The following is an 18,447-nucleotide window of genomic DNA, read 5'->3' as shown; positions in this document are numbered from 1 at the left end:
TTTTAAAAATTCAGGTTTATTGAGGTATAATTTACATAAAGTAAAATTCATCCTTTTTAGGTTTATAGTTCAATGAATTTTGACAAACAGCTGTATAACCACCACCACTACCACAATCAAGATACAGAACACTTCCATCACCCTAAACGTTCCCTTGTACCTCTTTGCAGTCAATCCCCTAGCCCATCCCCAGCCCCTGATAAATGTTCAGTTCTGTTATAGGACAGTAATCCCTGCACCAAATACACAGATATTAATTTTTTTTTAATATATTTTTTAATTAATTAATTTATTTATTTATTTATTTATTTATTTATTTTTGGCTGTGTTGGGTCTTCGTCTCTGCGCGAGGGCTTCCTCCAGCTGCGGCAAGTGGGGGCCACTCCTCATCGCGGTGCGCGGGCCTCTCACTACCGCGGCCTCTCCCGTTGCGGAGCACAGGCTCCAGACGCGCAGGCTCAGCAATTGTGGCTCACGGGCCCAGCTACTCCGCAGCATGTGGGATCCTCCCAGACCAGGGCTCGAACCCGTGTCCCCCGCATTAGCAGGCAGACTCTCAACCACTGCGCCACCAAGGAAGCCCAGATATTAATTTTTTTAACATTTTCCCAAAGTCATCCCATATCTTATTTCATACCAATTCAGTAAAATGTTACTACTGCCTACTGTTAAATTAATGTGCATGATGGTGTCATTAATCATCATGCATCATTTTATTCTACTTCAGATCACCATGCTTCATGGCTTAGATTGCCTACCAATACTCACTTTCCAGACGTGTCAAATCCAACAAAGATATGTTTTAGCAGAAAGCTATTTGAACCTTGCAATAAATACATTGCACAGTCAATCAAAGAACTGACTCCCATCCCTTACCCAGTCAAGTTCTAGACCACTGCTTCTGAAGTAAATTACTACAGAACTTACTTACTTTCCCCCTCCAACCTAGTCAATAAACACTTAGCAAGATCTTTTCCCTACTACTACGTACCTCATCTTCCCCACTCCATTCTTTACCAATGCCCATACTTTTCAATTTAAATGTTTTTCACTTTGTGCAGTCTGTGTACAAAGCACTCTCCTAAGTGCTGTGGAAACACTTCTCTTTGTGGCATGTTATCTACAACTTTGATGCTCTTTCCACTATACTACAGACGAAGGATCTTTGAAAGCCTGCCAGTTACTGATGATACACTGTATGTCGGGCAATTCATTTACCTTTTCTAAGGTTTAATTTAATTTATAAAGAATAATATCTGCATCAGCCAGCCCATGGGATTGTTGTAAAGATTAAATAAAATAATGAATGTGCAAAGTCTTATAAAAATGAATATTATTGGCTTTTGGTTCCTCATCCAAAATTAAAAGATACTGGGGAGTGGGGGAACCCACCTATACCTTTATACATACCACTTGTAGTTTTAAAATATATTATCCCCCTAGAACAGATACAGCTTAGATTTAAATAAATTACCAATTACACCATATCTCTTAACCTCATGTCAGCTGTTCTTGGCTTTCATCACAGAAACAAACAAAAACATTTTCTAGTAATTCAACAACAAACAAATATTTATTGAAAACTTAAAATATGCCAGGCACTGGAACTAGTGACACATCAGTGAACCAGACAATCAGATACCTGCTCTCATGGAGCTTACATGTTGAGCATCAATATCTCAATATATAATAGCTCAGAAGCCCACGAGCTATTTAAGTAATTAAAATATGTTTTTATTTAGGAAAAAAACTTTAATCTCATAGGAACGGTAAATTTCCAATCTCTTTCGAATTTATAAAAAAAAATCTGTTTTTAAATATACTGTACTATTCTTTCATAGCCTAGTCACATTTAAACAATTTCTTCATAAGTACTAAGAAAATAGGAGGTCCTTTCCTTTTACCTGGCAAAGGAACAAGGTACTGGGGAGTTACAATGATGACTGAGGGTAACACTACTTGAATTCTTTATCAAATCTGATTTCCTGCCCTGCCTGAAATCAGATCAACCAAACAAACTAAAACAAAACCAGCTTTTTCAGAAAACGTTCATTCTTTTCATATAACCTGTTCTTTCTTAAAACATATTTTTAAAAAGAGAAAATACTTTCTTAAAAGGGAGGCAAGTTTTTTTCTATCCAATCCTACTACTTCCATCTATTTTGTTTTCCTCACAGCAGCTTCCCAAATCAGGTATATGCAGGAGGCATAATGTCTAGCTAGTTGGCAACTATTCAGTCCTTCCCAAACCTGGCTATGCAATCACCTAGACTCTTAAGAATACAAATTTCAGCATACTACATCTTCCAACTCCAATTCTCGTACGGTAAGGCTGTGGTGAGGCCTGCCAGAATCTGTATTTGGTTCTGATATGGTTGATCCATGAACAGGCATTTGGAAATCTTTCACTAAGTTACCCAAAGACTTATCATTAAGGCAAAGCAGCATACAGGTATCCTTTCATTAAAGGACCAAATGTTATCCCAGCTGTGGTCTTAAGTTGGCGGTCTTGGCAACTAGTTGACAATACTTATGCTAACTCTAATGTTAGATAACTTAACAATTTAGTAAAAAGGTCATTTACAAAAAAGATAAGGAAGAATAAACTATCATAACTTGGGTCCCTCTTGATGAGGAATCTCCATCTAATATAGGAGATACTTGCTGTTTGCGACTAACCAGCAGGTCATTTCCCCCTATCTTGGAAACTGAACTCCAATTTCCATCCCTCCCTCATGCAACTCTAATACTCTGTCTTGGAATAAGACGACTCACTCCCAGTTCTGAGACTGGAGCACATGATGGAGGCCTACGCTTACCATCACACCATTCTGACTACTGTGACTGGTTCAGATATGGGCGCATGATCTAGTGGGCCAGATCAGTTAGAAACTCTATTTAAAGGTTAGAAGAAAAGACTTTTTCTTCCACTATGCCTGAACAAGCACTCATGGAAGCTAATGGCAAGTACCTTACAACCACAAGGAGTTATGTATCTGAGAAAGGAGACAATACTAAAGAAGCAGATTTGGAAAGCCAGCTCCCAGTCACATCATTTGAGCCCTGAAAAAAGACATTCCTGAAGCTAGAATCTACCTGTCAAGTATTCAGAGGCAATAAACATTCTTTGTTGTTTAAGTTAATTTGGGTTGAGTTTTCAGTCCTTTACAATAAAGATTCCTAATTAATATAGGTAAAAAGGAGTAGAATCTCTATAGGCCCTTAGCTTTCAATTCACTAAATTGTCTACTCTGCCACTACTAGAAGAAGAAAGGAAGGGGCAGGGACTGAGCATGAATGCTACAATTACAAAAATAAGCCCATTGTTTTTATTTAGATTATAATTCATTTAATTATAATAAATATTTACTCTAAAACCACCTGAGAAAAGCTATATGAGGTTAATAACTTCATTCTCTTCTACTCAAAAAGATGACAGAAGCTATGGGGGACTGGGTTGAGACAGGTAATGCCAAAAGACCACCTAACAACCTAGAATGGCAGGATAAACTCCTACAGACAAAAAAGCTTTGGGGCCAGGGCAGAAGAGCACAGGGCATAAGGGCAAAAGGGACCTAGGGGCAGCCATTTATCATCAGCTTACACAACTGTTTTTGTGAGGTTTCAAACCATGCTTTACAGATGATCACATTTAATGCTTACCACCACCCTATGAAATAAATTATTATTAACTCCCTTTCACAAACTGAAGAATAGGCTGTTGAAGAGAGTTTAAGCGATCTATACAAGGTCAAAAAAAAGAGGGAAGGGAGGAGTGGTATAAGGAACATCTATGTTATAGTCTGCCTTGCCCCACTGCTCTTCTTTTCCTGGGAACTGCCTCCCCATTCTCATAGTTCTCATGTGATCCTTATCACAAGAGATTAGTTGAGGGGTGAGCACCTGACCCAAGCTGAATCGATGCATCTTTTGCTCCAGAGCTCTGGATTTGAGACTCCAAGATTTAAAGTCAGTGGTTGAAGCTGAAGCTGTTAGATATAAAGCTCCAGTGCTCTGGGCAACGGTATCTTCCACACACGTGACTAAAACCAGTCTACAGTCCGAATGACAAAACGAAGCAAAAATAAGAATAAAAAGAGAATGGCTTGTTTCCATTTGAGGCCCAAGTTCCAGTTCTTATTGAAGTTCAACTGAATCTTTATACTTTTAATGAGATCAGGTTTCTCTGACTCTAGAAATTCTTTTTGCCTAAGAAAATTCAAGCTGAGTGCTATCATGTATAACTGACAGCATCCTAACTAATTCAGAGAGAAAGAACAGGGGAATGGGGGGGGTGGGGTAGGGGCAGATAATCATTCACAACAATCAAAAAGTATTCATTGAACAATAATGTCCAGAATTACTAAGCCCTCATTAGTAATTCTCATTAGAGAGGTAAGACTAACACTTAGACTCATACAACACAGTTCTGATCAAGTTCTAAACTATATGAGACAGATTACAAGTACTATAGAAGTTCAAAAGAGAAAACAACAGTGTAACACAGTTGTAACTTATGTTAGACTATAAAGATGAGAAAATTGGCGAGGAGGACATAGAGGAGAACTCAAAGGGAGAGAAAGATAAGGCCTGGTGGGAAAGAGCAGGCAACATGCTGTAGAAAGTGAGGAAATCCACCTGGAACATACAGTCTGTTTTGGAGAATGGTAGGAATTAAGACTAAGTAAATAGGGAAGCTAAGACCACATGACCAAAAGCACTAAAGTTAAGAAAAAGAAAGATATAGTATGGACTATACAGGCAAACTGCTAGGGTGTCCCACTAAACCCAAGAATGTTGGGTTGAAAATTTCGACTTGAGTAGGGCAGAAATAAAAGAAAGCAAAGATCAGATTCAAGAAATATTTCAAATAAAGAATCCCATTCTACTCTTCTCCCGTTTCCAAGTACTAGTACTTCTAACTACAATGGAACCTTCATAAATCTGTAATATAAAGGTAGAGCAAGGAAAGGAGTAACTATTAACACCTGGATGAAACTACAGCACTTGCATATAAATTATTTCATTTAACCCTCATGATTAAACCTATGAAGTAAATATTATCATGATTCTCATTTTGCAGATTAAATATATTCAGGCTCAAAGAAGTTAGATAACTTGTCCAAGATCACTTAACTAAATAAAAAGTTGGCCTGTGGAGTGGGGAGGTGGATAATAATGCTCTTGGTCAACACAAAAGTCCTTTTTCCCAGAACAAATTATGAAGACATATAATGAAAACAATGATGATGATAATGATAGCTAACATTAACTAAAGGCTGAGAACTATGCAAAGCATGTTACATGCACTATCATTATCACATTTAATATTCCTAACAGCCCTATGAGAGTCTATGATTAATCTTATTTGAGGATGATGTAAGCATTTGAGTCCTAAAAAAGTTAAGAATTTTGCCCAAACTCACAAGGCTACTAAGTGGCTGACCTGGTTGGGATTCAAAATCACACAGTCTGACTGCAAAGCCCATGCTCTCAACCACTATGCTATATTGCCTCCATGACTAGATATTACTAGAAATAAACAAAGGAAATACAATTAGGATGAGATGAGTAAACACTTTTAGAGTGGATGATAAAAATTAGAGAAACATTTTCTTTGTCCTACTGTTAAAGTATTAAAATTTTAAAAATCAACTAAAGGATAGAAGACATATCTAAAACAGAATTTCTTAATAAGGTTGGGAATTTAAATACACTCATATCTAAAGACAGTTTGGAGATGGTTTCAACTAGTGAATTTTGTACTATACTCCTAATGAAAACCAAGGGTCAGAGAGTAGATATTAGCTGTCCAAGGCCATACAATTTTTCAGTTTACAATTTACAGTGTCAACTAGAGAGTACAATTCTGTACTTCAGACCCCACCCACCATCACCCACCAACCATTCAGTTTTTCTTTCATTATATCATACCCACATTCTTGGAAATCAAACAAATGTGTAATTCTGTTAGTGTTGTTAGAACTAAGATTTTTCCATGTAAACGCAAAAAATACAAAGTGATGATAAACAGAAACTAGAATTATCGGTATAAAGTATTTTTTCTTCGTTCGAAAAATAAAATTTCACAGCCCTAATTATTAAACAAGGATAAGAAGCAATTTCAACCAGTAGTAATGAGTACTAGCATCCAGTTCCCCATTAAACGGCTGATTTCCAAGTCTGGGGCAAGAAATGTATGTACAAGATGAGCCTGGGCATCTTATTACACCAAGAAACAAGGAAGTTCCCTCAAAGATTATTAAGATCATAGACAAATAAGATGGGAGTCAATGTAAAGAGGCTCCCATTAGTCAAAGACAGGACAAATTGAGCATAGCAAAGATGACAAAAATTGACTGAAACACATCAAATATATTTTTTAATGGTTTCCACAATGATGCCAAAAATAAAAAACAAAATAAAAGAGAGAAATAAATAAATAAGTATTGGGTATATCTTATCCGCTGAACTTTATGGACTAGATCAATGAGTTCTTTTGCATACCAGACTTTTAGGCAAAGGGAGACCACAGTAGGAGACTGTAGGGAGGGAGGCCGATAACAGCAGGGGATATATTCCTCTTGTTCCCTTACTGACAGATCAACATGCTTCTATCTCTACTTAAAACCACAGTCCCTGCCAGAAAGCCCTCTCCACAGAGCTACCTTCCAACTGCTCTCTTCCCTTGTCCTCCTAAATGTGGTAGTAGCTCTTTCCCCACTGTTACTTGTCCCATGGTACTGCACTACCCCTACTGATTTCCTTAAATACTGTCTATACATTTGTAAATAGTCCCTTTCTTTAATTTCCCTTAAATACCCAATTTGTGCCATGTCTAGCACACTAAACCTCCAAAATACCTTACTCTGAAAAGTGGCAATTAAAGAGAAAGACTAAAAGAATCTAAAAAAAAAAAAAAAAAAAGTTGATACATGTGTATGTATAATTGATTCACTTTGTTGTACACCTGAAACTAACACAACATTGTAAATGAACTATACTACAATAAAAACTTTAAAAAAAAAGAATCAAAAAAAATAAAAATAAAGAGAAAGACTGATGCATTCACCCTGTATTTTATGAACCCTATTTCACGGTAAGCAAACAGCCCTATAGATGATGAGTAAAAGTTCTTAAATTCTTATATTCTCTTAACAGAAGAATTACAGTTAATAAATGTGAAAGGAATGATATAATTAGAAAACCATTATTTTGCTTTCCCTGATGAATAACTGCTTCAGCTAAAAATTATAAATGGATGGAACCATTAGCTGAAAGGATACTAAAGGATTTTACAAAGCAAGTTATTCAGGCTGTCACCACCTGAACACACTGATCAACCTTAGCATCACTAGAAGCGTGGGTCAGCCAGATACTCTATGCCTCTTGATGTGATGCAAAAGAAAATACAATCTATGAAACACTCCTGACTAAAAGGTCAAAATAATTAAAACGAGTTTTTAGATCTAACTACCAACTTACAGGAAACATGGAAGATACAGGAGCAAGCTAAATGACATGACAAGGAAACAAACAAAAAAAAATCCAGAATATGAAACACTGTATGGTACCAAAGACCTAGTTTTTTCAACAAGACAATGGGGGTGGCAGATAGAGGAGATGGGGGAAAAAACTGCTCTACATTAAAAAGAGACTTAAAAGACCTAACAAACAAAAGCAACATGTAGACTTTGTCTGAATCTAGATTCTAATAAAGCGACTGCAAAAAAGACATCATTTTAGACAACCACAGAAATCTGAATATAAACTGCGAATTAATGGTACCAAGGTACTTTTAATTTTGTTAGACACGATAATGGCCATTGTGGTAATGTAAGAAAAAAAATTTTTTTGAGATGTTTATTGAAGCATGTAAGGGTGAAATGACAATATCTGGAATTTGCTTTAAAATATTTTTCCAAGAAAAAGGATGTTTGATGAAGCGAGTACGACAAAATTTTGAAAACTGCAGGATCTGAGTAATGGGGGTTCACTATGCTATTTTCCCTACTTGTGTATGTTTGAAATTTTTCATTTATAAAATTACCAAACAAAACAAAAATCCATGTTTTTTCCACTACAACCACAGTTTTCTACTTGAGCGTGTCTAAGAATCCACATCTCATGCAGGATCCTAGGACTTATCCCCCAAAATTCTGATTTTGTTTGTCTGGGCATGGGCTCAGGTTCCATTTTTAACAAGTCCTCAAGGGAATCCAGTACATACAATCTACAGACATATCTGAAAATTATACACTTAGACTAATTCACCACAAGTCTTTAAATATACTCCACCTAAGAAAAAAGGCATGATCATATCTCTTACCTCCCCTTCAAGGCTTACCCCACTCATATCTGCTCATAACTTATCCTGTTCCTGGGACTGTAAGTTCCATGAAGGCAGAGCCCTTTGCTTTTACTCACCATGGGGTCCCCAGTGCCTACCAGAGCACCTAGCACACAGTACACAGCAAATAAATATTTGCTGAATAAATGAATTCATTATTCATTAATGAATGAATAACATCAAAGAGAAAAAAGAAGAGTTAACTGTAGTTCACTATTTCAAAATCAGTTCCAGGGAACAATCTAAGATAAAATTTCAATTTCTTGCCAAAAATCAGTATAGAAAGTATGGAATAAAGACTATAAATAAAGTATGGGAATAACAATAAACTAAAATTAAATAATAAAAATAAACATAGGAATAAAGGAGGGACACAGGTTAGGGTACACTTTAAAATATGATACATGTTTAAGACAACCTCTCTCCTAAGACATCAAACTTTGGACGTTAATTTGAACATTCAAGTTCCTACTAACTGTTTAGAAACTATAATGACAATGTACTCTTACATCTCACAATCCCAAACAGGAAGGGCAGACACATTAGAAAAGTAAGCTAGTACATGTATACATTTTAATGGAAATACAAATAAGTAACTCAATTACCACTTTCTCTGTTTAAAAAGCACAAACCCCTACAATTATGACACAAGTCACAAATGCAAAAAAGAATAACTGCCGAATATAACAATTAAAAGTTATCTTAGGATGATCTTCTAAGGCTATGTAGAACTAGTTGCAAAAATAGCACTTACCAAAGATGGTTCCTATTCTTATACTTCTACCCCCAAATCACTTAACTTTAAAATTTTCCTTCTTAAAAATAAATCAATAACACTTTTAAAATTTTTATGGAATTATAATAAACAAAGACTTATAGAATTTTTAGAGACACAATGGACATTAGCAACTACATGGTCCAATTCTTCACTGGGGAAAATGAAGCCCAGATGAGAAAAAAGATTTACTTGGTTACACAGAGAGTTAACAGCAAAACAAGGATATGCCAATGCTCTGAATTTCCAGTCCAGTGTACTTTTCACTATACCATGCTAACAGGATATTTTAAAAAATATTTTCCATTGTGAAATGCAGTAGTATCTGTTCACTTCCTTGTACATACATGTGTGGGGTATTCATCAGCTATGTTCTGGGCTTAAACTAAATGCATGTACCTCTTTTTTAGTGGGGATGGTCATGGGGAAGGGGAGCTACTAGACTATCTTCAGCAACAGAACTCCGTATGTAGTATTTCCTGATATGTGGGCCTTTCTGTCATATATCAGAATCTCTAGTTTTTAACCATATAAACACATCAAAACTTAAAATCGTGAAATAAAACTAAATTGTAAAGTCATGCAAAATCTAATCTAAAACTGGGAATTGGGGCTTCCCTGGTGGCGCAGTGGTTAAGAATCCGCCTGCCAATGCAGGGGACACAGGTTCGAGCCCTGGTCTGGGACGATCCCACATGCTGCAGAGCAACTGAGCCCGTGTGCCACAACTGCTGAGCCTGCGCTCTAGAGCCTGCAAGTCACAACTACTGAGCCCGTGAGCCTAGAGCCGGTGCTCCGCAACAAGAGAAGCCACCGCAATGAGAAGCCCGTGCACCGCAACGAAGAGTAGCCCCCGCTCGCTGCAACTAGAGAAAGCCTGTGCACAGCAACGAAGACCCAACACAGCCAAAAATAAATAAATTTTAAAAATAAATAAATAAAAAATAAATAAAATAAAATAAAACTGGGAATTTACTCTTTGTTCATTATAAAATATTATATGTGGTTCCTTCTTCTGGATTAAAAACAGTTCTGACTCAAGAGATTAATGAATGGCCCAATTCATGTCTCAGCTATTACCCTGAGCCACCTCTCTATACACCCACAGGGTTCTTCCAGTGCAAGAAGGCCTGTTTAACAGAATAGTGAAAGTATAAGATACACACAGAAAGAGAGTAAGATAACTAAATCTCTGTAAACCAGCTCCCAACTGTCTTTTTTATCAATCTGAACCCTTAACACAAAGTAGGTATGTTATAAATCATGACTAAATGAATAAACAATCTCCAAAAGCCCCTCCTCGTTCTACTGAATCTCATCTAAATGTCTCCATTTTCAGTAACAACTGGCTTGGACACTTCAAATAAAGTACAGCTGGATTATGAATTTACAAGCATGGTTTGAAGTGCCAGATAAATTACTCTGCACTTAGAGAAGACAATAAATATCAACTTCCAGCCTAAGCACAGTGACCAGCATATAACAGGAATACTATAAATATGACAAAAATAATAGTTACCAATTAACAAATGCTTACTAAATGCCACATGTTGTGATAACTGCTTTGTCTACATTATTTAATCTTAACGAAAATCTAGTACTATTATCCCTCCACTTTCCTTAAGATGAGACAAGCTTTGAGAGGTTAAAATTATTCACCTAAAATCATCTGGTAAGTACACGACAGAGCCTACATTTGAATCCACGTTTAGAACCTACACAAAGATTTGCTGAATGAATGACCTCAAAACAGTCTAATCCAAACTAACCGGATATGCAACAGATACTGGTAACACTCATGAATTATGAACACTAGCAAGCATATAGCTTTAAGGCCCAAAGATTTAATGACCTCAAGTCTTTTCATTCCACCAACAGTAATATAACCCCAAATGTGATCAATGCAACTGGCAGGACACACAGAGGGACGATACAGCAATAATCTAGAATCTGGAATGCTAGCCACAATCTTTTGAAATAATCCAACATGTGACCTAGGATTGTCAAAGTTAAAGTACACAACAAAAAGTTCCATTTGAGTGGCAGGCACACTAGCAGTGTTAATGACAAAACAGGTAAGTTATGTGACATGAAGCTTATTTTGGAATATTAGTAATTTGAGTAAAAATATGACATCCAAGTAGAGATGCCTAATAGGCAGTCAGGTATTTAGGATTCAAAAACAGCAAAAAGACTAAAAAATAAAGACCTGGATATCACGGGTACAGAGATGATAGCAGCTGAATATATAAGAATGGATGAATTCTCCAAGACAGGTGAAGAGAAAGCTAAGTATTACAGGCCAAAGACTGAGGCTGAAGGAAAAAGAAGTCAGCAATGTAAAGATGGGAAAGCACTAGGTCAAGGAAGCCCAGAAAAAGAGAATTTAAAGAGGAAAAACTCAAAAACTCGGAACTTCATTTACATTTGCCTTCTACATTCTGAAAAACTGACTAATGAATGACGGTAGCAACAAATACGTACAAAGGGGACAGCAGTGTTGGAACTCAGTATGCACTGTTCATCTATTATTGGTTGCCTTCCCTCTATGCCACTCACTCATTGCTACACCTCCACCAACTAAACAAAACTAGAAAAAAAAGGTCAAAAACAAAAACTAAAAAAAAAAGATGCTACAGTCAGATAGCTTTATTTTCAAGAAATGTATGTCAAACTTCAAGACAAATATACACCTAACATTCCCACTCACCTGCCTTTGTTTTTCCTTTTTAATTTACAAACTATAGGCATTTTTGCCTCTGGAAAAATAAACGTTAATTAACTCCATTCCTTACTGTTTTCAGAGATATTCAAAACTATGAGAAATTGTTAACAAACCTTAGATAAAATAATTCTAAAGTTTAAAAAAAAAGTTGGAAAAAGAAAAACAGCTCTTGATAATCATAAACTATAACATGGACAGTAAGAGAACCATTAGGACACTGGAAAGAATCTGACTTACAGAAAACCAATGCTGAGTAATTTGGATGATCTAGGAAACGAGTGAATAGGTACCGTATTACCTTAGCATCTGCAGACTATTTTAGCATTTACATTTGCAATATGAAAAATGGGCTTACCTGGTTTTTAAAATAAATTATGTGTTCAAGAAAAGGTTGAAGAAATCATTTATCAGGGCTTCTCCCAGCTACATTATTTTATAACTACTAATACTCAACAAAAAAAGCTGTTTTCTTTGTGGGTGAGGTGGTTTAAAAGACCTATGCCAACAAACTCTTCTGAAATCAAAAGGTGTAGGAACTTGCATTTCTGAAGAGTAGGTCTAGTCAAGAAAACATAATTTGACAACTTTATTTTCTGACATTTCCAAAAAAAATATTAGAACTTGAGTGTTGTACACGGCACATAATACATACTCAATAAGTATCAGCTAAATAAAGCAACAATGGCCAAAATAATAGGGAAAGTCAATCAATTTAAAAAGGGTATTGTTCCTACAACACATGAGATGTCCAAAGTCCAGACAGGGAAGAGTAAAAACGGACTCACTGAAATAGATGAAGCTGCCTGGTAGGTCATTCTGCATGGCTGAATAAATGAATGAATGTTTGATGATAAACATAAAATAATCATGCAAAGAAAATTCATGTTAGATGCTACAAAACTGGAAAAAGGGTTCTATCTCCAAAGAAAAATTCAATCTTTACCAAGTTCAGATTAATATAATAAAATTTCAACAGCTATCAATAAACAATTATGGAACTCAACAGAAAAAAGGGGATAGGGGGAATATGTCTGTTGACTATGTTCTTTTAGGTCTTGGGCTCCAAGATACTTGGCTCTCCTAACTCTGAGAGGGCATGACTACCTGCCTACTTTCTTGACTCTTCCTCTTTGTTCTTTACCCTTTTATCATTGTATCAGTTTCAACTTGCATCTGTGTGCAAATGATTTCCAAACTGTTATCTTTAATTATGAGCTCAGTTTCATATCTCCAATAGTCTACAGATCATGTCTTTGTGGTTGTCCTACTATCCCCTCAAACACAACAAATATAAAACTGAATTTATCTGTTGCCAATTCTTCCCAAGCGATTTCCAAACCTGACTTGTTTTCACCAGTCTCCCTATAACCCAGGCTTAAAATTTTTAGTCATCCAACTATTCTTTTTGGTTGCCCCTTCTCCCCAACCCTGCCAATCAAATTCCATCAATTCTCCTTCCCCATTCTAATGCCCCAATTTTGAGCTTCAATCATTTTTGGACTATTACAATAATTTTTTTTAAAACTTCAAATCTCACCCCATCTCCAGTCTCTTTCCACACAACCCATCCTGCACACAACTACCACATTCATCTTCATTCACCCTAGCACAGTCCTGTTTATAAATATTTAATAGCCACAAAATACTGAAGAAAATCTAAACTCCTTAGCCTAGCAATCAAATCCTCCACACTCTAACCCCAATCTATCCTTCCAACTTTATCTTCTGTTCCCCTAGCATGTGCTAGCCCGTCATGTTTCCACCCTCTATTCATGTTATCTTCCACTCCCCCTTTGACTACCCTCTATCTAAATCCTATCCATCCAGCATACAGCATACTGTGGCTCTCTCAACTCACAGAGAGTTCTTCCTTTCAATATCCAAGAGTGTTTATTACCTATACCAATCATTTGAAATTTATCACATATTTTCTCAATCTGTGAAGTGTTTTGCTTTATTTTTGTGTATGTGTGTGAGATTAGGACTTGTTTTTCTAAATAGATTGGACTTTCAAGGAGAGAATTCATGACTTACATTTCCTTATATCCTCCACATTTCAATAAATTTGTGAGGTTCCCACCAAATGAAGCCACGGCAAGAGGCTAGAAGACAACTAAAACAAACCAAAAAAACTCCTACTAAACCCTCCCTGTAACACTGCTTCATGGAATAAGAAGATCAAAAAGCAAAGTAAAATCAAAGATATACAAAAATTGGATAAATATTAAAAGAAGAATTAGACTTCTTAAAAGTTATAGAAATCCTTCCTAGAAAGATAAGTTCTAATTCCTTCTCTTATTCAATAAAATGTTTTCAATTATATTAAGCATCAACCCTCTTTTTTGTTTCTCTATATGAAGAGCATCCATAACGTGGGTGAGACATTTCAAACATACAACCCACAACTCTTATTTCACAGTCAAGGATGCTTAGAGTAATTTAGAAAGCTTTGGGGAGAAACTTTCTTGTAGACCCATATGTGTTAAAAAAAATATACACAGGTATTTAGAGTAACTGAAACGTATGTTACTTTTAAATGATCTACATCATTTTCCTGATTCAAGATGAGATTTTAAAATGGTATTATTTCTCTGAATGGCATTATTTAATTCACTTAATTTTAATCTCAAATACTGTGGACATCTAACATTAATTCTCTGAGAAGGTTGTAAATTACTATCCATACACATATTCCTTGAAACTTTTAAGATAATGTGGTTTTGTCTGGGCCAAAACAGGATTACTACATAACTTTTGGTTGTTCAGTAAAGGAAAAACTTGCTTACAAATAGTTTGCAACTATTAGTATTAGGAGAAATTGAAAAAACTTAAGAACTCCAGTTATCTACAGGTAATTATTCATGCTATCAACCACTGAAGAATTTTTAAAATAGTGTTTCAGCCTTTCATATCATAAAAACTTCTTCAGAATGTTTCAAAAGTTATAATGTTAAGCACAACACCACCAAAAAAGGCAATTATGACAAAATATCTGTGCAGTACTTTTGTAATCAACAATATTGTAAAAGATGTTAATATCGTGATGACCTACCATCAGTTATCTTGGATTTTTACACTTTAATAGTCCAGCAAAAAGTTCCTCAGACTCAAATCACCTATGACATTTTGGCTCAAAAATCACTTCCTCAATATCGATTCTACATTGTCACAAGTCTAAAAATTAAACCCTTAAGGAGCTAAATAGCTGTAAATGGAAAGCAGTCTTTTCCAACCTTACTGTCAAACCGATAGGAAGGATTAATATTACTAAGATCGCCATTCAACAAACTACGTAGTAATAACTTTGACGTGGTAACTTTTTATATGATCGCCTGCAATAGAGGTTTATAAGTATCTTCTGTGTAACGATGAACTGAGTCAGAGCTAAAAGTTCAGAGAGTGCAGAGCCAGTCCAATGATAAATAGGGCTACGGCATAAGCTTTCAATGGTACTCCAAGACTCTTCAGGAAAAACACCAGATTTTGGTGTTTTCCAAGATGATGCACACCTGAAACTTTCTTTTGCAGATAACCAGACTGAAAGCAAGAGGAAGGAAATAAATACAGAACCTTCGACAAGCAAAAGAGAACAGTGCTACTCACCAGCAAACAATCTGAATTCACTTCCGATTTGGGATCCCGCAGCAGGTTGTCGATTTTTTCAAACCGAGTCTCAAAACTGTCCCCAGTCGACATGTTGCTGCTACTGTGACAATACCCTCGTACCAGCACCAGGAGCGGAAAGCAATTTCAACCAACTTCCTCCGGCGGTGGGTTCGCGGCCGCGGGGCGGAGGAGCCGGAACCCCAGGGTCACCAGGTGCGCCCGGTTCCCCCTCCTCCCCCTCACTGAGGGGATCTCCGCTCTCCAGACCCCGGGCCGGGGGCGACGGCGACCCACAGCCGCTCGGACGCCCAAAGTCGCATCCCACCCGGCAGCCCCTCACGACAGCCGACAGCGCCGTCGCCACCAGCCTCGTCGCACCGGCGAAGTGCTTCAGCCTAGCGGGCCCCGGCCGCCTTCGCCATGGAGGGCTCCCGGTCCCGAGATGGGCAGGAGGGGGGAGAGAAAGAGAAGCAGGGTGGAGACTCCTCCGGGCAGCAGGGGAGGGAGAAGAGGAAAGGCGAAAGCGAAGGGCGGGCGCGGAGCTGTGCCAGCTGCCGCTGCCGCCGCCGCCGCCGCTCGGGCCCCGGGCCGGGCCCGCTCCGCTCTGAGGCGCTGGAGCCGGTCTAGCCCTGCATCCCCGGATCCACTTGGCCCGGCCCGACGAACCGATCCGCCTCGGCCAAGAACTGGTCCCCGTGGGATAGCCTCAGTCTCCCATTTTGTCCCGGCGCTGCCGGGGCTGCTGCTGCGGTGTCCGGCGGGGCAGGGCGAGGTCGGTGCCCGATGGAGACTTGGGAGAGGACGGGCTGGAGAGGGGGCGGTGAGGGAGACGAGAGTCCGGTCCCGGCGGCTGCGGCTGGGGGAGCTTCTGGGAGGCGCTGTGGCCCGGACTGGCGAAAGGGCGAGTCGCGCGGCGAGTGCTTCGGGGGTGGGGCGAGGGGGGCAGTGAGGGACTAATATGTCCGCCTTCCTGTTCAAACAAACGGAGACCGCCGGCGCCGACTGCGCATGCGAGGCGCGGATGTTCGGAAGGGGAACCGGGCCCGCGCCGCGCGCGCGCGCGCACTCGGACGCCTCCGCAGGGCCGGGCTGGGCCGGGCGGGGCGGAAGGCTGGGAGCCCCCGGGGCCTAGCAGGCTGGCTGGGAAGGCTGGCAGCGGGGAGGAGCTGACAGGGCGCGGCGGGCGGCACCGCCCTCGCTCCGGCAGGCGTTGAGCAGCTAAGCCGGCTCGGGAAGCGGCTGTGGGTGTCCGCGCGAAGGAGGACCTCTCGCTGCCTCCGGTGGCGTCCTGGCCGCTGCCCCAGCTCTGCTTCCTCTGGGCTGCAGCCATCAGGAGAATTCTAGCGAGAAAGGGTGCTTGTTATTGTTATTTTGGAGATAGTTTTTTTTGTTTTGTTTTGTTTTTTTAAGGCAAGATGCCTTTTCGCCTGCAGGGACCAGCGTTTTAGCACCAGCGGAGTCTGGTCTTCAGTAGTGCTTCATCGTCGGCCCTCCGTGAACCCCACGTCGTTTAACCCGTCTTTGCTTCCATGGGAAAATTACGAAGCAGTGCAGTACATGACTCTCCTAAAGCGAGCGTGTGTTTCAGGGGAGCTTTAAACTATTGACTCCGGAAGATATGGTCAATAGAAGTCAAGCTCAATTTAGTTTAAAAAAAAAAAAGAAAACAATCTCAGGAAAGAAATCAATATTTTTTAAGTTATTCATACTAGTTCCCTCACACGATTAACACTCCCACTATAGTTCTCTTCTTGATGTGTAATCCTGCCATTTCGATTTCAAAACATTCAGTGAAACTTAGAATAGTGATTTTACCAGACTAAAGTAGAACATGAAAGTAATGGCCATTTCCTCCTAATTCAATTGCTTCATTGACTGCAGTGTGAGAGAGGATGAGACGTGTTATCCAATCTGCTGATAAAGTAATGTTCGTCACTGCTTTCAGCAGGACATCTACCTTAATTCATTTCTAATCAATCTTCAGTTTTGCTCATAGGTCAAATAAAGGATTGCTAAAAATAGAAAATGTGGATGTTTTACCCCACACTGGAGAATGCTACAGATGAACCAATTGTCTTTATATAAAAACCACTGTACAGCATCTGAACAGTCCACCAACTTTCTGCTGTGAGTCAGAGGTTAGGAAAATGTTCTATTGTTTGAAAAATGTGCATTCTGTTTTCATTGTGTTAGATACAAGAAATATTTAGATGTAAAATCCACTGTATAAATCAAGATAGGAAGTAAGTCTTCACAAAAGTCGTATCAAAGACGACAACTAGACAAAATTCAGGTATTTCATTAAATGCTTTTGCAGTGACTTTTCCTGGCTCCAGTATTTTAAGCCAGTCATGTGAATTAAATTTATTTTTAAGCATAGGGCTTAAAATAAATCTGGCAGTTGCCCTAAAATAAATTTCCTAAACCATGCTTGTCCTTTTTTATTACCATTTTTAGGTAGTCTTAGGAATTTTGTTGTTTCTCAGAGAACTGTGAGCATTATGCTGCTTTCCACTTGGACGCTTAAAAAAATGCAGGTCGCTAAGACAATAATTGAGTGACACTCATAAATGTAAGTGGGACTGAAAGCCCATCTGGCAAAGCTACTAGAAGTATAGGTGTGGCCTATATATTTTACTGATCTACAAGGCTAATCTGATGATTGTAACCCCCCACTATCTTTTACCATAAGATAGCTGGACTCTGTATCAATGTTTTTGTTTTTTAAAAGTCCTCACCTGTAATAGAGTAGAATCATATGACATTAAAGTTCCTTTCCAACTTTAAAATTCTATTGTCTAATAGTTACTAGTCTCTTTAAAAGCATTGCGGATATTTGAGATCACCCTTAAAGTATATATTAGAATCCTAAGTACAATTGCAAACTACTGATACCATGTATAAGTATAGTAAGAATATAACATTAATTACACATACTGAGTGCTTACCATGTGTTAGGCACTATTCCATATATAATATCTCATTAAAACT

General features: G+C 38.4%; 1 protein-coding gene across 2 annotated transcripts in view; it reads right to left on the bottom strand.

Annotated features, from left to right (window-relative positions):
• ROCK1 (Rho associated coiled-coil containing protein kinase 1) overlaps positions 1 to 16,535 on the bottom strand; it is a 139,195-nt gene extending 122,660 nt beyond the window's left edge. The window contains exon 1 of one of the 2 annotated variants that reach the window (XM_082353488.1): positions 15,454 to 16,535. In XM_082353488.1, coding sequence (XP_082209614.1) covers positions 15,454 to 15,546 — 93 coding nt within the window. In that variant the 5' untranslated portion in view covers positions 15,547 to 16,535. The remainder of the gene's footprint in view (positions 1 to 15,453) is intronic. The other variant, XM_082353489.1, reaches the window with a different exon arrangement.
• Positions 16,536 to 18,447: the final 1,912 nt, after the last annotated feature.

The sequence above is a fragment of the Balaenoptera borealis genome, assembly GCF_965194805.1.
Source record: "Balaenoptera borealis genome assembly, chromosome: 14".
Taxonomy (NCBI): Eukaryota; Metazoa; Chordata; class Mammalia; order Artiodactyla; family Balaenopteridae; genus Balaenoptera; species Balaenoptera borealis.
The sequence above is the reverse complement of the archived record's forward strand: the minus strand, read 5'-3'. Positions and strand labels throughout refer to the sequence as shown.